Source organism: Mytilus californianus, unplaced genomic scaffold (genome assembly GCF_021869535.1).
Source record: "Mytilus californianus isolate M0D057914Y unplaced genomic scaffold, xbMytCali1.0.p SCAF_1, whole genome shotgun sequence".
Taxonomy (NCBI): Eukaryota; Metazoa; Mollusca; class Bivalvia; order Mytilida; family Mytilidae; genus Mytilus; species Mytilus californianus.
Window position 1 is genome coordinate 116,777,307 of NW_026262581.1, and position 25,148 is coordinate 116,802,454.

General features: G+C 30.8%; 2 protein-coding genes across 3 annotated transcripts in view; one reads left to right on the top strand and one right to left on the bottom strand.

Moving 5' to 3' along the window:
- Positions 1 to 1,384: 1,384 nt before the first annotated feature.
- Positions 1,385 to 2,446, top strand: LOC127731808 (centromere protein K-like). Its single transcript, XM_052240651.1, has one exon. It carries the CDS (start codon positions 1,456 to 1,458, stop codon positions 2,266 to 2,268), a length of 813 nt encoding a protein of 270 aa, XP_052096611.1. The 5' UTR covers positions 1,385 to 1,455; the 3' UTR covers positions 2,269 to 2,446.
- Positions 2,447 to 4,327: 1,881 nt separating this feature from the next.
- Positions 4,328 to 25,148, bottom strand: part of LOC127731597 (importin-13-like) — a 41,395-nt gene continuing 20,574 nt past the window's right edge. Inside the window, exons 15-29 of one of the 2 annotated variants that reach the window (XM_052240359.1) lie at positions 24,377 to 24,478; positions 24,032 to 24,179; positions 23,307 to 23,488; positions 22,611 to 22,637; positions 21,183 to 21,317; positions 20,722 to 20,871; positions 18,339 to 18,419; positions 17,837 to 17,974; positions 17,162 to 17,258; positions 16,033 to 16,088; positions 14,460 to 14,526; positions 11,277 to 11,335; positions 10,409 to 10,498; positions 9,367 to 9,548; positions 4,328 to 8,224 (exon numbers count right to left, since the gene is read on the bottom strand). In XM_052240359.1, the coding sequence (XP_052096319.1) occupies positions 8,116 to 8,224; positions 9,367 to 9,548; positions 10,409 to 10,498; positions 11,277 to 11,335; positions 14,460 to 14,526; positions 16,033 to 16,088; positions 17,162 to 17,258; positions 17,837 to 17,974; positions 18,339 to 18,419; positions 20,722 to 20,871; positions 21,183 to 21,317; positions 22,611 to 22,637; positions 23,307 to 23,488; positions 24,032 to 24,179; positions 24,377 to 24,478 (1,623 nt within the window). In that variant the 3' untranslated portion in view covers positions 4,328 to 8,115. Of the gene's footprint in view, positions 8,225 to 9,366; positions 9,549 to 10,408; positions 10,499 to 11,276; positions 11,336 to 11,999; positions 12,059 to 14,459; positions 14,527 to 16,032; positions 16,089 to 17,161; positions 17,259 to 17,836; positions 17,975 to 18,338; positions 18,420 to 20,721; positions 20,872 to 21,182; positions 21,318 to 22,610; positions 22,638 to 23,306; positions 23,489 to 24,031; positions 24,180 to 24,376; positions 24,479 to 25,148 lie in introns of both variants that reach the window. The other variant, XM_052240348.1, reaches the window with a different exon arrangement.

Here is a 25,148-nt window from a genome sequence, read left to right on the forward strand (position 1 = left end):
AACAAATTAAGTTATCCGGAAAGATTGAAAAAACTTAAGGTGCCAACATTGTCATATAGAAGGGTCCGAGGGGACATGATTGAGACATATAAGATACTAAACGGAAAATATGATCCAGAAACTAGTACATTTCTCAAACTAATTTCAAACACCGTAAATAGGCATATCACAAGAGTTAATAGTAACACAATTATTCACCAACGATTTAAAACAAGCCTGAGGAAAAATAGCTTTGCTGTAAAAATTGCCAAATTATAGAATAAACTACCAGATAAAGTAACAAAAGCTCCATCTATAAATTCGTTTAAAAATAGATTAGATAATAACTGGGAATACGAAGAAATCTATTATTCTGATTATCGAGCTGAAATAACAAGAAGCAGCAACAGAAATAATAGAGATAATAATTCAATATATGAGTCTGGTGAAGAGGAAACGTGAAGATCCTGTACCGGAAAACATCATTAAGTAAGTAAGTAAGTAATATCTGGGAGTCGAGCTATTTTTTTTATAACCTGGAGATGCGTTATCAGGGGACCAACACCCTACGCTTCCCCTTCAATAAAAAAATATAATATTTTCACGAAAAACATCAATTTGTGTTCGCCTCGCTCAGCTAGGCTCATTTGTTAAGATCCAAATCAAAAGTTTCAAGACCGTGCATAACTGGCATATCCAAAAAGGATTCACTGGAGTCACAACCAAATTCCCCACTTGAAGCTCTAGATCAACTACTGATGCAATATTGTATTGAATAATAATATTATAAATAGAAATTGTAAGCATGTATTTTTTGTTATAACGAACAAAAGTATACACCTAATCGCTATTTATTCCATTCCGGATAAGTTCTAAAATTACACAACTTTTTCATCCAGTTGACGCTATCTGGGACCCTGTTTAAACAATGCACCATGCATGATACTTTTCAATGAGACCTGTTTAAAACATCGTAAATACTTCAAACACAATATTTTTTTGACTTTAATTTGAGTTTGGAAAAAGTGGATCATAATCTATCAAAGTTTCCTATTGATCGCTTTCTAAATTTTTCCCTCCCTCAGCTCGTTACTGATGACCTTTGTTTGCGGCCTGTTGACCCAAACAGGAAGTTGTCTAAATGACTGTTTTTTCCGGATTGGACTAAATAGCGATAAGGTGTATTGAGAAAGATGGGGGTGAAATTTTTATGTCTTTCATTGCAAGGGGGGTTTTGAATTTATTTTCCCTTTTCAATGTGGGTACTTGAAAAAATAAGGGAATTTTTTTCTCCCAGGTCCCCAAAGAAAGAAAATGACCAGTCCCTTACGGTTATTCTCCTTTCGTTTAATCAGCGATTTCTTTTTGGTATCGGAAAACATCAAATGCACACTTTAGTTTGTATAATAATAAAACTTGTTTCCGCTTCCGTTTGATTTCTTTGCGGGAAATGCAACTTGAAAACAAAACAAAGTGATGTCCTCTCCAATAAAAAATATCACATTACACCATACGGAAGGTGATTTTTTTGAATCTCTGAATCGTCTTCAAGAAGTTGACACTGAACCCATTTTAACTGAAACATTAGCCTTCCCTGAGAAGACGGGAGTTGCACCTTCTTGTGGGTTGCTTGCGGAAAAAGTTGAACATACAACAGCTGAAATTAACATTGTTCAGAATTCGCCTTTATCCATCCTTCCAGATTCTAAGGAAGTCCACTATGGAGTAATAAAAGAAGAATTAGAGAAAAGCATTTCTGAATTAAATGATACTCTTACGTTCATAAATGCTGAAGCTCGTGAACTTGAGATTGAAATACATGAAGAGGGAAGCTGGAATGACCAAATTAGTGATGTAGTTCTTGATTCTCTCGCAAAAAGACTTAATGAACAAAACTTTGAAACAAATGATGCAGAAGGTGCTAAGGAAAAGCTGAAAAGTGAAATAGCTGATAAAACAGCAAAAGCAAACATTTACTTCAAGCAGTTGTTAAAGGATTCATCACAGTTTTGTAGCAAATATTTTAAGTTACCTTCTGAGGAAGAATTCAACGATGTTCAGAAAAAGCTGCGCTCAGCTGATAAAACAGTGACTGTTAGGAATATGCTCAGTTTGAAAGACATTATATCAGAATTGATGAACAAATGTTTTGATGAACCAAATCATCCGTATATAGTGCTGGACAAACGGTATTGGCCCCCATATGTTGAGTTGTTGCTTAGATGTCAGATTGTTGTCCGTCATCCAGATGATCCTAGGCGGGTTAAGCTTATTCCATTTCATTTGTGACTGGGCAGTCATAGGTACATTGTTGTAGTTGTATTTATTTGACTGGAATATTATGTATTTAATATGTACAATAATGAACAAGTGTATTTTATTTGTTTTTATTTGAATTATAACTATTGATAACCATGTAAAGATTGCACTTTTGAAATTATACATGTATAAAATGTAAAATATTTAATGTAATTGTATAAATTTAAATGATGTGTACTCAGTCTCCAGATAACCAGTATACACATGTAAATTTCCAAAACTGACATCAAACACTCTTAACAACATGCTTAAAGGTACATGTAAATCAGTGATCACTGAACAAAAAGATAAAATGTCAGATTAACAACTTCATGTAGTATAAACTTATTCTGACAAGGCTTGGTTGCACTGCTAAATTTTCACAGTAGGAATGATAATTGGATTGGAAGAATCTCTACATGTATAAACCTAACAAATATTCCCAATATTGTGCTGATTCAACAGTCTAATTGGTAGCATACATTGTACATTATGCAGATAGTGTGTACCATACCACATAAATGTATATTCCCTTTGACTTGGTGATTGATACTACTTTTAAAGTCTGAACCCGTTACCAAACTTGGCAGGAATAATGTATTGATTTAACTGGTCAATTTTCAAATGTTTTAGCTTCTCTTCTGAAACATAAAACAACCAATAACATTACAAAATGTACACATATATATTAATCAGTTGTCAGACAAGTCTTTTCTGAAGCTCAGAAAACATTTGAGCCTCTAGTTTGCTGTTTTCATGAGTTTATCTGCTATTTTGGGGTTGGAAAATTTCCTTTGCATTTTGAAAAGCTATTCATATTAGTTGGTAATTTTTAATCTCCAAATCAGTGCAAAAGAATAATAAACAAGAGTGCACAGGCTGAAGTCTCGACTGCTTTTCTGGTCGTGATTGAATTAACATTATAAGTGTTAAAGAAAAGTATAACATAACATTTACACTTATATCAATGAACCACGTAAATGAGGTCAAGGTCAATGAACTATGTCAGACAGACATTTACACCTTACAATCATTCCATACACCAAATAAAGTTAACCTACTGCTTAAGAAACAGACTTAACCAAAAAAACTTACTACAAATAATTAAATACAATGAAGTTAATGAACCATAAAAATGAGGTCAAGGTAAGACCAACATGTACATCATACAATAATTCTATTTACCATGGAAACATAACAAGGATCTTTGAATGATGAAAATGAGACCGACATGACCACCATTCGATCCTTTGATACACAGAATTTAGTTGACCAATTGCTTTGTATCTGAGAAACAGACCAAATACTAGTAACAAAAACTTGAAATTGACCAATAAACCATGAAAATATGTCTAGGTCACAAGCAACCTGTCTGACAGACATGTAGACATTACAAGGAACCCATATACCAAATATAGTTATCCTATTACCCATAAATAAGTGATAAATTCACATGACTAAAAAAACTAAAGAAAATGAGGACAATAGACACACAGCAGACATAAACATTGTAAAAGATGGGCAAAAGATACCAAAGAGATGTTCAGAAACTCATAAGTCGAAAAACAAACTGACAATGCAATGGCAACATGAGCTATACAAGGTATGAAGCGTCCAGGTCTTCTATCCTCTAAAATATAAAGCTTCGTGCAAATGGTTTATGCAGCAGCCAGATCAGAATCTTTATGTTTCCCATTTTGTGATTTGTGCAGGTGAAAGAAAATAGTATTGTACAATTTTGAATATTTTCATGAGAATAAATTTTGATTCATTGTCATCCAGAAAACTTGTGAAATGTGAATCTATTTGATGATTTCTAAAAATTTATTGTTTCAATTTTAAGATAATCTGTAAGTAAGTATCCTTTTATTTAAAAAAAGACTATATTTTGGGCCAAGAAGTTGTGTATCCTTTTATTTTTTAGCCAAGTAAGCCATTAATATGACTGTGCTTTGAAACTAAAAGCCAAATTTTGTGGTACAAGCTCCTTTATAGCAGCTTCTGTAGGTAATTGATAATAATCATTAAGGTAAGAATGTTCAAAACTGCATTAAATTCCCATAGATCAATAGAAATGCTGAGATTTAAAATGATCTACATCTTTATTTTAATAATTCCTTGACAAATATTGTTCATAAATAGCAAATATTTACAAATACAATATGAAAATGGAAAAAATACAACTGTAGAATAGTACAATTAAGCACACTTAATAACTTATCTTCCTTAAGAATAAAACAATGGTTCACTTGATCCTCAGCATTAAAAACTAAATTAATGAAGCAATATGAAATACAGTATAAAACTTTTTTACCAAAGTAAACCTACTGCTGAGATTATTTAAGGATGCCCAAATACAAAATGTAACAAACTGAGATGAACCTACAAAGTTAGTTTATAGTTCAATTAACATTTCTTTAGATAAGAATGTGGACAGGTACATGAACATTGATGTTAACTGATGTCTGTTATTTATTATTTTATTTTGGAAAGAGATCGTGTTTCCATTGCTTTGCTGTCATCCATTTTTTTTTAATTATACCAATTTCAAAAAGCTTTGTTTTTTTCTGTCTCAGTGATAAACCTGGATACTGATGTAAAAATCAAAGTCCAGGTATAAAAAAATGAAAAAAAGACAAATGAAATGATTTTTCAAACCTTTTTTAATTGAGGTTTCTTCAGATTTTATAAACTTTTATTATTCAAATTCCATGAAATTCATATTTAAGTTTTGAAAAACCTACTTTTAAACATGGAAAATCTAATGTTATAGTGTTATAAAATAAGTCCAGTTTACAACCAAAATACAGAAATTTTTTTAACAGTTTTTTATTACACATAAAAAGGTTTCACCCATATATGAAAAACTATACAAATTTTATAAATTATACCCGTTCATTTTTCATGAAAAACCACTTTTGTGAAATATAATAGAACCATCTAGAAATAAATTGTAGAATAAAAATTAATAGGATAAATTATTTCAAAACAAATACAATGCATTCATCTGAAATGCTCTAAATATTATGCATAAATTCAAACAAAATTCAAGAATAAATTTGTTAGATGCCTTTGTCTCATTATGATGAGAATATTTCACCATTTTTATGAAAAAACAAAGGTTTCTTCTACAAGCACTTTATGAAGTTTGTATCATAGTTGGACAGACTTTTTTCCTAAAGTTATCTATGTGGTGCAAATGTAAAAATTAGGTCAAAGATGAATCGTGGAATGTAGGTCATGTGGGCATATTTTTTATGGGTAACTGAAAAGACTTAGGTAATATATAATAACCATGCTAAAGTGGCATAGAACTTTACTGATCAGTTCTATATGACGTGTGCATAACAAATTTTTGGCTTGGAAACTGTCAGACAAATGATGCATTTGTGACTTAGTAAATGCTGACAGGCAATCAATAGATATAAGAAGATGTGGTATGAGTGCCAATGAGACAACTCTCCATCCAAGTCACAATTTATAAAAGTAAACCATTATAGGTATGAATAAAGATTGGTATTTGAAAATAGTTCCCAGAAATAGATCTTAAAATTTTAATTGAGGTGTCCTAATTTTGGTGGAAATAATGTTATTTTCTAGGTCTATGATGTGTGAAACTAAAAGTAATGTTAGAACATGTAAGAAGATTTATTTTCCTTGACAATCACTATACAGTTTACATGTAATATCCAACTAAACTGAAGATAAAATTCTTAGTCAACAGCACTGCTGCATGATGTTTAGGTCAAATTACTGACTTAACTTAGTAAGAAGCTGTCATACTGACCTAACATTTAGCTTATGAAAAATCTAAAAAAATAGGTACATCTGAAAACCAAATTACTTGAATGTTTGCCATTTAGTATCTGATAGCTGATTTTAAATCTGAAACTGTACAAAAGTCAATTAAGTATGAAATGCATGTGTAACTAACATAATATGGGTAAAATAGGTACCTCAAAACATCACAAATGAATGTGTGAATTCAAGCAAAAGGAAAACCTTGTTACTGTGTTACAAATACTAGCAAAATACTTGAAAGTTATAGCTACTGTAAATTCAGAAATGTTTGTGTATACTAGTACACATATTTACTTACTGTAAATTCAGAAATGTTTGTGTATACTAGTACACATATTTACTTTTTGTATTGTTGAACAATGGACAAAAATCGAGATTAAGTAATTCCATTTCAGGAAATGCTGCATCAAATTAGTACTATCAAAATTTAAAATGCAAGATTTTATGTCTGCGAAACCTATCTTGTTGCAATAATAAAAACATGGCAAAAATTTCAGAATTTACAGCTCTTTACCTATATCACTCCCCTTTCCTTTATCTATAGTAATTGTTTGTTGACCAATGAGATCATCTGATATACATGAATGATTTGCAAAGATAAAGATTTGTTTTTAAACATTGATAACAATGACAGACGCCAGGTGATGACAATAACTTACATGAACCGCTGGTCTTAGTGAGCTGAAAAGCACCAATTAATTCAGAAAACACTCTAGCACTAGAAAGGCTCGTGAGATATCAACCTCATACACTTTTGCAATTTGGAATATTATTGTTCTGTTTCTCAGTCATTTATAACAGTTGTGGGAAGCTATTTAGTCTTGAGGTAAGAATCAAAGAGTGGGGAGCAACTTCTTTAATTGTGGGATGTTAATAACTTTTTACTTTTAATTTGTTTGGTAAATTTTAGAAGAAGTCCAATCAAAACATTTGTTGTCATCTCTTTATAGAAAGGTATTGGAAGGGATCTGAGAAACAGCACATATATTTTATGGCCTTCTATGCATAAATATTGCCACACTCCGTATATAAAAGCAAAACACACATAAAACTATTTCCATAACAAAATGATTCATTCAGTATCAGAAATTGAACTTGTACATAGTACTACATGTTGAGAGGTAATAAAACATGCTAATATAATAAACCCATCTGCAGAATACAAGTGATTGTTTATCCTTAGACTTGATCAATTGAAACAAATTTCCTATTTGGTAACCACAAAAACAATGCATTTCATGGATCCAATCACACTTAAGTTATTCATTGCACAAAATTTTATTTTGCATTGAGAGTAAGTAATGTTCAACTAAATTGATATTTTATTTCTGTACCAATAAATATTTGCACATTTTTACAACCATTTACTGGTAGATAACAGATTAATTTGAATGTTTTGGTTGCAATGTCATTTTCTGAGTATTGATCAGTCATAAATTAACATAAGACTAATTTCTTGTTCCAACTGACCTAAGGTGTGTGATGGTGCAATGAACCCTGACTTGCCCATTGCTGATGTATATTGGAGATGGTTCAATAAAACATGCCTGGTATCTATTTGCTGTCAAAAGTTGTAATCACCTTACAGCAATTACGAACAACATTAGCCGAAATTTATCAAGTATATAAAATATAAAAATGATTGGTTAATTTCATTTTTGTTTCTTCATCCACTAAACAATTTCTAAAAATAACTTGAATACAAATCACAATGAAGCAGAAAAAATGCATCTTTGTGTGTTTGTTAAATGGATGAGTGAATCCAGTGTAACTAGAGAATCAAGGTACTACCATCCACATGGTATATTATTTACAGCATGCAGCAATACACTAATATCACAGATGTATATAATGTTACGGTAATCTCATAGAATAAGATACCCTAAATCATTTTGTCCTGGAAAAAAATCAATGAATCCACCAACATGGAAATTTTCAATGCCCTAATTTTTTCTTTGCTGCTACAACCTACAACTCTCCTGAACAGCTGAACAAATACTACAAATACGTGGTCCTAAACATCAGACTGAACACCTATCACAAAAATGCAGATGCTTGTGCTGCATACTCTGTTCCAAATAGTCCTCGACATTTAAGTGTAAACTCCTTCACAATTTCTCTTCCGCGCCTTTTGTTTCCTTTTTCTCTGAAAATAGAAGAGTCAACTTCATACCGGTACATAACACACTAGTTGTAAACAGTTAATAAATTCACAACATTAATTCATGTATTATTGGCTTTCAGTATGCCTGATAAAAAGAATTATCGCTATTTTACGAAATTGTCCTTTGATCTTACTGATAATTTCCTTTCTCAGCACAGTAGAGTGATATGAAAAATTATCACTAGAAACTTAGGGCGCACGTGGCTTTGTCAATGAAATTAACGTCGTCATAGGTAAAATAGCGATAAACAGATTATCATTGGTCATCTCAACTCTATTGCTTTTCTCACTTTTGCCGTAATGGCTCAAGCGAGAAAATCAATTCGGTTGAGATGACCAACGATAATCTATAAATACAATAAATATCAAAATATATACTAGTAAATAAGTTTGAGTTATTCCATAGACCATTCAGTTTCAAGAATTGTGTTTATAGAATTTATATTGTCTCATCAATGCTCTAGAATGTGACAATATAAATTACATAATTCCGACTATTTCCTGCACAACAAAGCATTAATGTCAGGTTAATAGTATAGTAACTGAGGAACATACATAATCCTAACCACTTTCCTTGATCACTGGAGAAAGTTTGGAAATCAGAACAAGGCCATTTAATATGTGCTAAATGGATATACTTGTTACAATCAACATGCATACCGAATATTGTAGACCAAACAGGTAATAATTATTAAAAACAGGGCTTTCAGTCATAAAACATATTCAGTACTTGGTATACACAATTTGTGCTACACCAAATCCAGTATTTTGATTGGTTGATTTCTGAGTCTGAGTATGATAATTGTGCTCGAAATTTTAATGACCATAAGGCCAGGACTAATCATGAAAATGTAACCAGACCACTGAAGTGTGAAGATTAGGTCAAGGTTAGGTGACTGGGTGACAAGGTCTTCCATACAAACTTGTTATCCTTGATGAAAATGGGGAAAAGATATTTGCAAATTTCTGAAGCTGCCCGTAGAAAAGTAATATCTTAGATATTCCTAATCATTTAAATTGCAGGCAGGACAAAACTTTGTTTTCTACATGTACAGTTTGCTTGAAAACAACAACATTCAATACTAGTTCCATCTTGACATGAATGTCTTGATAATATATTCTACCTTAAAACTGCTTTAATGAACTGTTCTTTGTCTTGATTATTAACCCTAGGTGAAGGATATCCCTCTTTAGCCAGTAAATCATGCAACCATTTTGCAAGCTGCTCTGTGTAAACCTTGTTCAATGTGAATAAAATATCTGAAATGTTTTCTATTATACTTCTAGGTGATTCCCCTCCAACGGACTACAAAAGAACAAAGAAAAGTAATTAAGTCTGCTGGTTATTACAAATAATCTAAAGCAAAATTTGGTCTTTATCAAGTTTTATGCAATGAGTAAACTCATTTATATGAAAAACTACAAAACAAACAATACATAATATATAAGCATTCTGATATTTGTGTAAACTAGAAACACTTGTTATGCTCCTCCAATTTTTTTGGCGCATATAGTTATCACTTTATCTGTCAGTCCATCTGCTGTCTGTCAATCCTTCCATCTATCCATCCGTCTGTGTGTTTGAAACAAAGGGTTTCTGAATGGAAACTGGAGTTTCCCTTTATTGATTAGAATGATGAAGGGTAAGAAAAGACTCCTATTGATTTTGGAGTAAATCTAAAGGACAAAGTTCAAGGTAACTACTACTAAAATTAGTAACTTTCGTAAAAAATTAGTTTCGAGATGATAACTAGTTTCCCTTGCATGATTATAATGAAACAAATAGACTAAAGATTAAGTGAAAAGGATGATACCAATCCATTTTGGAGTTAATAGGTCAAAGTTTGAGGTCACTGTTACTATTAGGAAAATCTGGTTTCTCTGAAATGAAACATATTTTAAAATTGTAATATGTATTTTACTATAATGTATATAGTTAACTGTACAACAGTGTTTTCTCTCAATATGTTTGACAGAAGTGAAAGTCAGGCAAATTTGAATCCAGTCAGTCAGATTTTTTTTTCATTGTCTTACAGATGTCATCGTATATTTGTATTACTTGTGTCAACATATTATATCAAAATTAGACATAACACAAATTGGTTATTAATCTACATATTTTAAAATTCTCATTTGGTTGTTGTATAAAACATAAAATCAACATACCCTTAAAACTTTATCTACCAACACATGTCCATCTGATGTGATAACTTGATTTAAGGTTGGTATCTCTGGACTGAATGTTATCAGTTCAATCTGTAATATACAATAAATAACTTATCTTGTTTAGTTAAATAACATTCCTTACAGCAGCAGTTTTAAAATAAACTTGTTAGTTTTTGGTCATTTATTAACTCAATTAACCCTTATTGCAGTAATGCCTGCTATTTTGAATACATATTAGTTAAGCAGATGTCAGATTTACATCAAAGGAAAAACTTTGCTTGTTCAAATTTCATTTCCACAGCATGCAATACTCAGGGTTATGTTAGAATCCAAAGTTTAAATTCATGCTTGATCTCTTGTGGATATATAGTTGTCCCATTCGCAATCATACCACATCTCATTAATTTTATATGGAACATGAATAGTTCACAAAAGCACAATATAATATGTTTCAAAATAACAACTAAGTAATATATCAATTATTCTAGATGTCTTTTGTTTATTTGTATTGATGGGTTGCTGTATAATTAGCATATACACCATATCTCCTTTAATTCATGGTTATTGAAATAACAATCTAGACTTTCTAGGAGTAATACTGCCATTGTTTTACCCCAAAATGAAAAATAATGGTGCTTTGAAACAACCAAGATTGATGTTCATGACTTAGAAATTTTGTTCTGCAAGGAAATGTAAAATTCAAGGGAATATTTTTTGGACCCTTTTTGTATAAAAAAATGTTTCAATATCACATATTCATTTGAAGTTAAAAACAAATTTTCTTGTCAAACCATCTAAGCAATTTGAACTCTGATTTTTAAACAGCTAAGATTAAACAATAAAATGCTTATCTTTTCATCTAACATACCAGGAATGATGAGGAAGCTTTAACTGTATAATGTTCAGGAAGACTTAATGACTGAATACCTGATAAAAAATTATCCTTTCATCTTACGTAACAGGAATAATGAGGAAGCTTTAACTGTATGATGTTCAGGAAGACTGAATGACTGAATACCTGATCAAACATTATCCTTTCATCTAACTTACCAGGAATGATAAGGACGCTTTAACTGTATGATGTTCAGGAAGACTTAATGACTGAATACCTGATAAAACATTATCCTTTCATCTTACGTAACAGGAATAATGAGGAAGCTTTAACTGTATGATGTTCAGGAAGACTAATGACTGAATACCTGATCAAACATTATCCATTCATCAAACTTAACAGGAATGATGAGGAATCTTTAACTGTATGATGTTCAGGAAGACTAATGACTGAATACCTGATCAAACATTATCCATTCATCAAACTTAACAGGAATGATGAGGAATCTTTAACTGTATGATGTTCAGGAAGACTAATGACTGAATACCTGATCAAACATTATCCATTCATCAAACTTAACAGGAATGATGAGGAATCTTTAACTGTATGATGTTCAGGAAGACTAATGACTGAATACCTGATCAAACATTATCCATTCATCAAACTTAACAGGAATGATGAGGAATCTTTAACTGTATGATGTTCAGGAAGACTAGTGACTGAATACCTGATCAAACGTTATCCTTTCATCTAACTTACCAGGAATGATGAGGAAGCTTTAACTGTATGATGTTCAGGAAGACTTAATGACTGAATACCTGATAAAACATATATGATGATAATCATATTCCAGAAATAATTTAGAAATAAATATTGTGGGCAATGCTGGTATCAATTGTGGATCTATGTCAGTCCATCTTAAATTTATTGAATTCTTTTTTAGACACAGGGTGACTTTTGTTAATATATTTTATCAACACTTGTCTATTGTTAAAGACCATATGTTGACTGCTAGATGTCTTTAGATTTGTTTTTTTATTTTGTTGGTTTGCTGTCTCATTGATCTTGAAATTACCCACATCTTCTTTTATTTATAGATAATATATGAAATCTAGTATACTGTTACACTGGTAAGTGCTTAGTTATTACAAAATAATATAAAAGAATGTGTCTGAGGACACAAATGCTCCCGCTCAAGCTTTGCAACTTTCCAAGTTAAAAATGAGCATAACTCTAGAAGCATAAATGACTTACAACCCAAATTCAAATTCTGTATTTGTGTTGTGGTTCTTAGCATTTATATGAGTTTCATACAATTTGGATGAGACAAACTTATGTTAAGAGTGTGGAAACTAAAATATTTTCAGTTTTCCAAATTATAAAGGGGCATAATTCTAGAAAGGTAAGTGAATCACTGCCCAAATATGAACTCTGTCTGCTAGTTTTCGGTTCTTGGCATTGTGTATGAGTTTCATAAAATTTAGATGAGACAAACTTAAGTTAAGAGTGTGGAATCAAAAAATTTGCAATTTTCAAAGTTATAAAGGGGCATAAATTTAAAACGGTAAGGGACTCACTGCCCAAATTCGAACTGTCTGCTAATTTTGGTTCTTAGCCATGTTAGCATTGTGTATGAGTTTCATAAAATTTGCATGAGGCAAACTAAGTTAGAGTGCGGAAACAAAAATGGGACAGACTGTCAAGGGTAACACTTAATGCCCCCGTTGCCTACGGCAAGGGCATAAAAACAACAAGCTCCTAGGAAAGTGTAGAGCTCAAAATGACAGCCCTCTTAGAATTTTTGGTAGAATTACAATTCCAATTGTGATCATTTAAATATATATATTTTCTTGCTTAATAGAAATTACCACTGAAAACCATTGGAAGAAGTCAAACATGTTAATAGATAATAACTTAAAAATAAAATGCTCCGCTGGGCGCAGCTTGATACGACCGCAGAGGTCGAACCCTGAACAGTTGGGGCAAGTATGGACACAACATTCAAGCTTGATACAGCACTGGATTTGGATTGTGATTAAATATTTGACACAGCATAGGTTTCTGACACAGAATGAATGTGGTCTAAGAACTTAAAAAATTTTAATTTACCTATTCAAACCATATCATTATTATTTGCTTTTATATATAAATCAGAATTTAAAATGGAAATTTTAAAGAAAAAAAAGGAAAAAAAGGACACCCCCCCCCCCCCAATTTTTTGAACCCCCTTATGATTCATCACCCCCAAACTCAATCCCAGCCTTCCCTTTGTGGTATGGTATCTTGCAGTACAATTTCAGAGAGATCCATACACTTGAACACAAGTTATTGTCTGGAAACTAGAAAAATGCTTAATTTTTGGCCCCAAATTCCTAAACGTTTAAGGCAATTAACCCTAAACTCAAACCCAGCTTTCCCTTTGTGATATGGAACCTTGTAATACAATTTCATAAAGATCCATACACTTACACACAAGTTATTGTCCTGAAACTAGAAAAATGCTTGTTTTTTGCCCCTTTTCGGCCCCTAATTCCTAAAATTTTGAGGCAATTACCCCCAAAATCAATCCCAGCCTTCCCTTTGTGATATGGTACCTTGCAGTACAATTTCAGAGAGATCCATACACTTGAACACAAGTTATTGTCTGGAAACTAGAAAAATGCTTATTTGAGGCCCCAAATTCCTAAACGTTTTGGGCAATTACCCCCAAACTCAATTCCAGCTTTTCCTTTATGATATGGAACCTTGTAGTACAATTTCAGAAAGATCCATACACTTACACACAAGTTATTGTCATGAAACTAGAAAAATGCTTGTTTTTTGCCCCTTTTTTGGCCCCAAAATTCCTAAAATTTTGAGGCAATTACCCCCAAAATCAATCCCAGCCTTCCCTTTGTGATATGGAACCTTGTGGTACAATGTCAGAGAGATCCATACACTAACACACAAGTTATGTCTGGAAGTTACAAAAAAGCTTATTTTTGGCCCCTTTTTGGCCCCTAGTTCCTAACTGTTGGTACCATAACCCCCAAAATCAATCCCAACCTTCCTTTTGTGGTATTGAACCTTATGGTAAAATTGCATAGAGATCCATTCACTTAAACTAAAGTAAGAGTGCGAAAACCAATGTGTCTTTATGTGCCAACGTCATACCAATATATGACCGCAAAATTTTTTTGCGGTCCTATAATAACAAACCTATTCTATATTGTTACTTACCAGCATGAAATATACCTGTTATGTTACATCCACTGTTTAATATGATATGTCTGCTTTTCTTCATAACCTTTTACAATCATTTAAAAGATTAAGTAATTACTTCTTACAATAATCATAAACTTTTACTTTCATATGAACAACATAGTGACTACTTCTTACAATACAGATACCCTAGTACATTCAAATGAAAGGACACATGACCACTTCTTACAATAAACATAACCTATAACATTAATATGAAAGACAATCCGACTAAAGCAAGCCCCCACTATCCACTTGCACAAACCCCAGTGGATAGTAGCAGTTTTAGTCAGACTGTATGAAAAGTCACAAAAACACTTCTTAAAATAACATTAACCTTTCACAATAATACACAAGGTCAACTTTTTAAGTAAACTGAGTGGAAGTTTTAAAGGGGCATTAGCTACGAGATATAACAAAAATCAAAATATGATTTTTTTTTTTTTTTTCAATAATTAATGAAAGTGAAATAGTGAAATAATGATTCGCTTTTAACAGCCAGTTTGGTTACATTTTGTCAAAATACACTAAGAAACATTGCTGATGAATTATTCACTTGCAAGTGAATAATTTGACCTCATTGAATTCGTATATATGTGACCTTCAATTTAACCCCTTAGCTAGAGATGGGTTACGTATAAACTAGGCGTGTTCAGCTATTAAAAGGAAAAGAATGTCAACATTGAAAGTGAAACAAGGGTAAACCATTTGGTTGACTGATTCGATCCACAAAAACTTATATTCCTATACAGGTAAAAACGATGATTAACCTATTTTTTTAACCTATAATATGAAATCAAACAGATCTAGAAAAATCCAATTGCACATGTTCACTATCTATTTATATCTATATTTATGTTTATATCGGGTTATATGACCATGGGCAGTCTTCGAAGGTCACCTTGATGGTTAATTAGATGGCGTCTAGATTAAAATACACAACAAATGTTGATACATATTATTGAGTCCATGCATCATAAATTGTTTATTTAGACTTTTTAGGATTTGGATATACGTTTTAGTATGTTATAAATCATATATGAGAATTTGAGTAAAATCAATGAACATGAATTTGACAGCTTATGCCCCTTTAAGATCTGCTTCCACATATAACTGCACGTCAAAGCATGAATATTGAAAATTGATCATATTCTTTGCTTCATTTTTTAATATAAATAATAGAATTAAGTAATGTACTCATTTAAGATATTACCTGTATTGATATACAACAAGAGTCCAGGATCTATCAGATGATAAATATATGTCCTTAGTGCAAAGTTCTAGTTTCAGCTTTTGCTATAGATGATATACTGTCTTAAAATAATCATTAGACAGTCCTTCTGTCTGTTCATATTTCAATCCAAGAGTCATGCTATATAATACTAAAACCCAATCAAAAATGGATAACAGATTCAAATGGTCAAGTTGCATTTCTTCTGCAACTATTCGGCGCCTGACATTCACCACAGACTGTTGCATGTCCAAAACTAATCTTACTAGATTATAATCTAATCAAGTCTATGAAATAATTATGAACATGCTAAATACAAACCTGAGCCAGGAAATTCATAAATCCTTCTATGACATCTGTAAAGGACTGGTTAGCACCTACAAATAGACAAATAACTGTCAAGGACCTTCAAACCAACAGAAATATAAATTCATGGAATTCTATGTGACTGTCATACAAGTGAGAGGTTTAGCTATCTATAAAACAAGGTTTATCATCATATTCTACATGAGGAAATGCCTGTACCAAGTCAGGAATATGACAGTTGTTTTCCATTCGTTTAATGTGTTTGAGCTTTTGATTTTGCCATTTGATAAAGGACTTTCTGTTTTGAATTTTCCTTGGAGTTCGGTATTTTTTGGTTATTTTACTTTTTTTCATGGTTTGTCAATTGGTGTGCATTGCCCTAAACTTAAATGAAAATATTTTTTATACTACTAATATTGAAGAACATTTCCTACTGCAGAAATCTATCTGTGTTAATTTTTTCATCTCCTTTTCTTATTTGAAGCTATTTGGAGGTACCAATATCCAATATGATAAAACATAAATTCCAGCGAGAATGTTAAAAACCATAAGATCACCATAAAATGTCCAATATTTGTTACTTGATCTTGTTGAGTGATGTCTTAATGAAGATTATCCCAAATACCTTTTTATTCAACTGAACCATTTCATAAAAAAATTACTATATCTACTGATGAATACAGTGAATCTGAAATCTGTAGTACATACATGTCATGAATAAGTACAAAATGACATTAAAACATTTTGTAAATGATCATAAATAAATTGTTTCTTAGACTTTTTCAGATGTAGATTTTCTTGCATTCCAAAACTGCCACAATATTGTACTGTGCAGGTAAAAATCATTTTGGACTACCATTATTTAGTAAGGGACAGTCCAAACATTTACACATCATGTGAGGAAATAGCCAATAAATTCCAACAGACTTTGACATCATGTTATAGATATCTTTGAAATGACCAGTACATGAATATTTATGCAACTTTTACCATAGTGTGATAAAAATTGTAAAACATTTCGATATGAAAAGTTAATATTTATGATATAGTGATGGTAAAAGCAAAAGAGGTCATTTGATAAGTTTGCTAAAATGATCCTGCCAAGAAAGATAATGGTGGCTTCTAAGTTAAAATGATTACAAACCTTGTTGAAACAGAGTAAGTGTTTTATCACATAGAGATCTAAATAAGGCATTTGATGTCTCTTTATAACACTCATCTTCACCAAACATCAGAATTAACTGAAATAAAATTAGAATAAAATGTTTTATATAAATACTAAATTATTGTGTCTTTACATATGCTCAAACGATGATAGGGGGCCTTCTTAAACTTGCAGTGAGTCGAGAGTTTTTTGCTCAGTGTTGAAGGCTTCACTATGACTTTGAGATGAAGAACAACAATAAAAGCACTGAAAAATTATACATTAAAAAAAAAGAAATTCTATGAAATATTGGAATCCTTACCCTTTTTAGCTGGGGGTTTTGTCTGTTGTTCTAAGGCAATAGAGAAGAACTCAGAACTTATGGTAGTAGCCTATGTATTGTAATAAATTGGTTTGACCTGAAAACACATTTTGAGCTCATACCAAGTCAAATGCACATCTTTCTTCAGAGGAGTCTTGTGTGATCTGTTGTATAGTCCACTAATATTTTTACTTCTTTTTATCTTATTTATGTATCAATCATGTTTTAAATTTCTCTGAAAGAAAGTTTTCACAGACATATTGCATTAAAAAATATACATCAAATTAGTTTACAAATCACACAAATGAATTAAGATTAAACATTTCACTCCATGTATCAATTTGGCAGATTACCTGTTTTGACAGATCTAATATAGCAGGATGCGTGATGGCTTGGTACATCTGAACTAACATCTGTGAAACATCTTGTGCTATTGTTGTAAAATCATCCATTAAAGTTCTAAGAGATTTCTTAAATAATTCACATACAGCCTGAAAAAAGATTAATATTATTAATTTATATACATATTTTTTTATATCAATTTTCAATTCATATAAAGGTTCAGTGTAAGGTTTGACAGTAGCAGCAAACTGAATCTTGCTTAAAAAGCTAGAGGCTCTTAAACCTGTGTTTTTCATAAGACAGAATTTTTAGCTCAATCTAACAAATGCAAAGGTATAATTTATAATCTGTACCATACAGATTGAATGTTTCCTAAAAATAACTTTGTCAAATTTTTTTTTAAGAAATTTTTTTAGTGTTCATAATTATTACAATTTAAATAAAATGTTCGTTGGTCTTCACAAGATGTTCAAGTAATTCAGAAAATCCTGCTCAGTAAAATGATCAACTTACCTCTATAACACTAGGATCCATTATCCATTTTGTAACCAAAGCTTGAACAACTGGTGCTATCTGTTGCAATACAACATATACCTGAAAATTTCATATTGTTAGTCTGGGTAAAATGTTAATATTCAAAAGTGTGAAATAGAGAACTTACTATACTATAATAAAGGTCATTAATGTGATTAAAAAATTATAGAAAATTATAAAAGAATTGGTGCTCAACATACCCATGTAAGCATAAAATGGTAATTAGTTGTCAGTTATCAAGGGCCTTAAATGGCACCAGTATATGAAAACAGTTGATAGTGTTAATATATGTCAAATGAATAGATTTTTTATACTTACTTTAAGGTCTTGACCCGATTTAAAGGTAGTCCTTTATTCCTACTTCTTTTTTGTGGATTCATAAAGTTTAAAAAATGTTTACACACAGATATGTCTCGCTTGTATGTAATTCAAATGTTGATATTAAAATGGAAATACTTTAAAATGTGAACTATGCAAAACATACAAAAATAAATAAACCATGAATGAAGGTGCTGGCCCAAACAATCTCTACAGAAATGACATGTGCCTCGACTAATACAAATGCATACCAAATATCATTGACTTGATATAATTGGTTCCCCTTAAACTGACCTAATCACAAACTTTTAACATGTAAACAAAGCAAATTCAAAAGTTAAAGAACCATGACTAAGGAGGCAGGGCCATACAATCTCCATGGAAATGTGAAGTGCTTATGCTTATACAAATGCATACCAAATATCACCAACTTACCATTAGTGGTTCTCCTTAAACTGACCTAATCACAAACTTAAACAAATTGTTGACAGAGTCCCTGGAAACAGCACTTGTGAGCCTCGCCTCAGCAACTTTGTTGAGGCAATACAAAAACTGTCTGGTTCTAGCTTTAATTTTTAGTTTCAATTATAATGCTAGTTTTGATGTTAGTTTTTTGTATTAATACATATTCAGAAATTTTCTGATGTTTTATTTATTGGGAAAAATATGATGAAATAATTATAAAATTCGTAAGGGTTCCGCAGAGCGCAGTGTCTCGCCTACTTTTGCTGTTAATCACAGGCTCAACAAAAATGAGGAAAAAAATTAATAAAAATATTCCTCTCTATACTATATTTTGATTGTAAGTAGCTTCTGTCCAAGTTTGGTAAAAATCCAAGATAGTTTATGAATCTAATAAATGATTTAAAAACTTAAACTGCAGACTGTATGTGTAATGTTAACTGGAAGAAAAACTAAGTCCATTTATAAGTAAAATACGGAAAAAATAGAACAAAATTTTTAAAAAAAATTTCCTTCTAGATACTAGCTTTTAATCATAAACAAGCTTCTGTCCAAGTTTGGTACAAATCCAGGATAGTTTAAGAAATTTGTTAAAAATTTTAAAAACTTTAACCACAGAGTGAATGTAATGTTCACTGGCAGAAAAACTAAGTCCATTTATAAGTAAAATACGGAAAAAATGGAATTTTTTTTTTTACAAAATTTACTTCTGGATACTATCTTATGATCATAAACAAGCTTCTTTCCATGTTTGGTAGATATCCAGGATAGTTTAAGAAAGTTATTAAAATTTCAAAAACTTTAACCACAGAGTGAATGTTAAAGTTTCCTGGCAGAAAAACTAAGTCCATATATAAGTAAAATACGGTAAAAATGGAATTTTTTTTTTACAAAATTTACTTTTATATATTATCTTATGATCATAAACAAGCTTCTGTCCAAGTTTGGTAGAAATCCAGGATAGTTTAAGAAAGTTATTAAAATTTAAAAAACTTTAACCACAGAGTGAATATTTGTGGACGCCGCTGACGACATCGACAACAACGACGACGGAATGTAGAATCGCTATGTCTCGCTTTTTCGACAAAAGTCGAAGGCTCGACAATAAAAGGGATTAGAATTTGCTTTTCAGATTTTGTTGGCATTATTTGTATGCAACATTTTCTGAAATTGCATCAATAAATCACACAGATCATCTGTAATCACATCAATAAATCACACAGATCATCTGTAATCACATCAATAAATCACACAGATCATCTGTAATCACATTTATAAATGCACAAAATAATATCTGGCTTTACATTATTTGACAAAGCAAGTTATAATGTTCGTTTAAACCTGGATAAAATGATATTTCTGTTTGTGTAAATTGACATACCTTAATTCTAGGTTTCAATATTTCAATATTTATTTCATTTGACTGAACGATAATTTCCTTGACCATTACATAATAGTTTATAAGATTTGACTTTGACAAATTTCAAATCAGTTTTGGGTTTTTACATATTTGACTTTGAGAGGTTTTCCTGACCTTGCCATACTTTGTTAAGTTTGTCAAATCAGACTTTGTCATACTTACTGGTTTAGGTTTGTCAGATTTGACCTTGACTTGTTTTTGCTGACCTTCCTCTACATCCTCCTCTTTTTCTCTTTCTGTATCTAATGACTGGAACAACCAACTTAACATCTTCAGCTTCAGTAATATTGCATTCTTCACTACTGTTGATGGCTGAAAATATATCAATTTTGCGAACTTGATGCCTATTTATAAATGTTTATTTTCCCTATTTCTATCTAACTACCGATATCATTATTATGCCTAAAACATAAAAACTTTGGTATACTGAAAGGTTTTGTGCACTAAAGTACTGCAATTTATTCACTCAACTGATATTGGAAATCTGTTTGCTTTCTGTTTAATTTGGAGTTAAATTTTAATATATATCTTAATATAAGTTTGGTTTTGGAATTTTTTCTTTTTCTCTTTAAATATCAGCTACAATTTTACTTTTATACACACAGAGCATTTATAATTCTTACATCTTGTTTAGATAGTTCGTCCATTTGCTGTAGATGAGGTGTTAGTATTGCATTCAGATACTGCATGATTTCTTCAAACTGTAGAACTGACAGCACTTGTCCAATAGAACACATTAGTCTGATACAGTCTTTACTCTGCAAATAATTTATACAAATAAATATAAAATAATACCACAATTGTTTTAGATCAATTGTAAACAGATTGAAATAATTTTTATAGTTATAACTTCTTATTCTTCAATATTATTATTAATATTATCAACTTTTCTTTAGTGTAGGGACTGAAAAATTAATACTAATATATAAATAGACAAAAAGTATTTAGGGCAGAGTACTAAAAGAATAGTTTATCACTGCTACATTTGAATGTAACTGTCCAAAGTCAGTTGTTTTTTGTAGTTATATTTTAGTGTTTTTGTCCGTAAAAGAATTTGGTGTCAAATGGCATATTTTTAGTCTCTGATAAATTTATCCATGGCTATGCTTATGGCAACTTAAAGCTTGGTATGTACCCTAGTATACTGTTGACTACTGTATGTGGATTTTTATATATTTTTGTTGTTAGAATTGCTGCCTCATTGAATTAAATATCCTTCATCTTAATCATAAATATGCGACACTTATAAATATCATTTTGTTTCACAAGCCAGATTACAGCATTTCATTAATTCTATAAATTAAATAAATATGGAGAACCACATTTAGTGTTGTTACATTATCATTTTTAGGTAACCGGTTACTCAGATAATCATTAGTATGATTAACTAGTTAACAGGTTTGAAAGTTGATGTTCAAAGACAATGTCTGTAGTACTTTATTCCTAATGCATAGAATGATACAATGTTTTGTAGATTATAGATACATCATTTCCTAGATCATTCGGTATTGCTCGTGTCTGCATGTTAAGGGTACAACCAGTTTACAGGAAATTTGCATTTCACAATAATTAATCAGCATTTCGTTTGATATATGACCAAACCTGTTCCATTCTATGTATATTTATTTTACACACCTACTACATGTATACCTTGTAAATTATGTTTACTTTAAATTTTGCCCACTCTAATAGTCAAGATGTCTTGGTGCTGATTAGTTAATTAATATGGAATGTATTCATATGCAATCAAGTTATAAATATACTGGACAGTTTATTTCATTTATTACATGTGTACTACAGTGATCCTTTTAAAATTTATCATTGTTATTTATGATTTCAATATACTGGTACATTCATATCAAATTTATTAACCTAAAAATTAAAAAAAGGTCACATTAACTGGTTAACGATTTTATTATTTGTTATTCGCTTCTTCAGACTGTTAACCAGTTAACAGTTGACATCCTTAAAATCATAATTTAACATTTTTCTCGAATCTACTTTTTCTAGCACAGGATAAAGGTTTTTAGTTTTTTATAAAACTCACTCACCTTAAGAGTATTGCTATTCAGCGCATTCTACAAAATAATTATAGTTCAATTTTTATACTTGTATAATATAATTATTTGTTTTAAAAAAATGTCTGACATTGAAGACAATATCAAGTATATAATAATAAAATCTGATTGACCTTTTTAGATAATCTTTTGAAGAAACTGGAATTTAAAAAAAAATATTGCAGAAACTTGTTAGTAAATGTAGCTTAAAATATTCTGTCCCTTTATCCCTTTTATTTCACAGAAACTGTATGAGTAAAATTGATTGCAATTTATCTGAAAGTTCTAACATAGATGAACATAAAGGGAAACAATCACAACCAAATTGGATGAAAAATAGATTCTATAAATAAAAACATGTCTAATTTGAATTTCTATAAACAGGTTTTTGTTTCATTAACCAAGGAATAAGTTTCTTTATATTCTATATAAAATTCTTTAATTTTGAACCGGTATTCTACAAAAATATGTTTGGCAGTGACAAGAGAAAACTATAAAATATCAATTCTGAATTAGCTTAAGTGTTACATCAAAACTTTATTGGTAGCTATGGAAGTCATTTTCTGATTATGTTGTGAAATTTAAGACACAGACTGATTTTAGCAAAGACCAAAAAGCTTTGAAAGTTGCAGAACTCAAGTCACAACAAACCGTTGCAAATAATTTCCAAAATTTGAAGCATTTACATACCTGACTAGAAGATAAGATCTGATGAATGAATGGGGTGATATGATCTAGATTCTCTCTGGTGACATCCTTAAGTGACATTGTAGCTGCTGTGGCTACTTCACTATTTGTTAGACCTTGCAGTATCAGAGGTATCACAGATCCAAGTATATCTGGATGATAATTCAACCATTCACCAAAAGATCCTAGGAAAAAATCACAAACAGAGTACATTCAGTCATTTTTCATTGGAAATATTTGCAACTATAATAACCCCACATTGTGAAATTATAACTACACAAACCATGTACTTCACCCTTGTGACATATATTAATCAATTACATTTAGTTAATCAAATTTATATCAAATCCATTTAGAAAATTAGATTCCATATACTATTATAACCAATATGTAAGTATTATAGCTAATCTACTAAAGAGTGTAATTTTTAAGAAGAAATTTAATTTTTTTATTGACTTTTTTGTTTGGTGTATACAAAAAACTTAGCCAAGCTGGTTCTACATGCACACTTAGGAACCTGTTTTACGTTCTGATTGGCTTAAAACAGACCTTCAACAGATAGCAAAAAAATTTAAGTTTGATTTCATAGTCCACATTAAGAACAAGCAAACTTAACTTTGCAGTATTTTGTACACACTTTTTATTACTGGAACTTAAATTTTAGTTTGAAATACACAGCAAATTTTAATACTTTATCACTTATAACAATGAAAACTCTTTATACTTACCAACCATATATAATGCTGTGGAGATAAACTTTATATTGTCGTAAGGTAGTTTTGGAATGAGATTCATTACATTAGGCATGTACAGGTTTTCTTCTAAATCAACACTTTCTGCTACTGATCCAAACAGGAAGAATATAGCTTCTGCCAACTACAATATCAAACAGACTTTATACATTGTAAATTATTGAAGATTTACTAAATACGTTCCCCTGAAAACCTGCGTAAATAATTTTAATCTAGAAATAGATGCAAGCACTAGACTTTAATTCAATTGTATGAAATTAATAGAAAAACAGATTATGTCTTAGAAAGTTGCCTTCAGTTTAGGTAAATTTTGATACTAACCTGCCATTGTATTGTGTTAGATTCATTTTTATCTACACAAGACCCTAACACAGAACACAAGTATCCTAATAATGGTTCTCTTAATATGCTGAAGGAATACATCTAAAATATAAAATATGTAATCATTTTTATGATATAATAGCTATAAACTTTAGAATATTTCAGAGATTCTATTAGGGTTTGAATTTTCAAATATTTTGGTCTGGAGCATCACTGAAACATTTTTTTTATGTCAAAATACGTATCTGGTGCTGTAAATTTGGTACTGTTATTACATCATTATCAGGGTTCAATGGATCCTGAAGAAAGTGAAGATACAGATAAAAATAATAAACTGTTGACACAGAGATATGTCTCGCTTTTTTTGTAATTTGATAGTATAATGCAAATGTTGAATCTAAATGACAATATTTAAACATTTAAACTAAGCAAATAATTCAAAGTCAATGAACCATGACTAAAGGTGCAAGACCAAATAACCTCTGTGGAACTGAGAAATGCCAATGCTTACAAAACTGCATACCAAATACTTTTGAGTCATCATAAATGGTTCCTTTAAACTAACCTAAACATAAACTTTAACTTATAAACTATGTAAAAGTTTCGTAGTCAATGAACCATGACATTAATCTCAATGGAAATGAGACTTGCAAATGCTAATACAACTGAATACCAAATATCATTGACTGGACATAAGTGGTTCATCTTAAACTGACCTAATCACAAATTAATACAAGTAAACTAACAAAAGTTTCAAAGTCAAAAGACCATG

What these genes read in the sequence shown, in the direction of transcription:
- LOC127731808 (XM_052240651.1), top strand. Translation starts at nt 1,456, where the DNA reads ATGTCCTCTCCAATAAAAAATATCACATTACACCATACGGAAGGTGAT.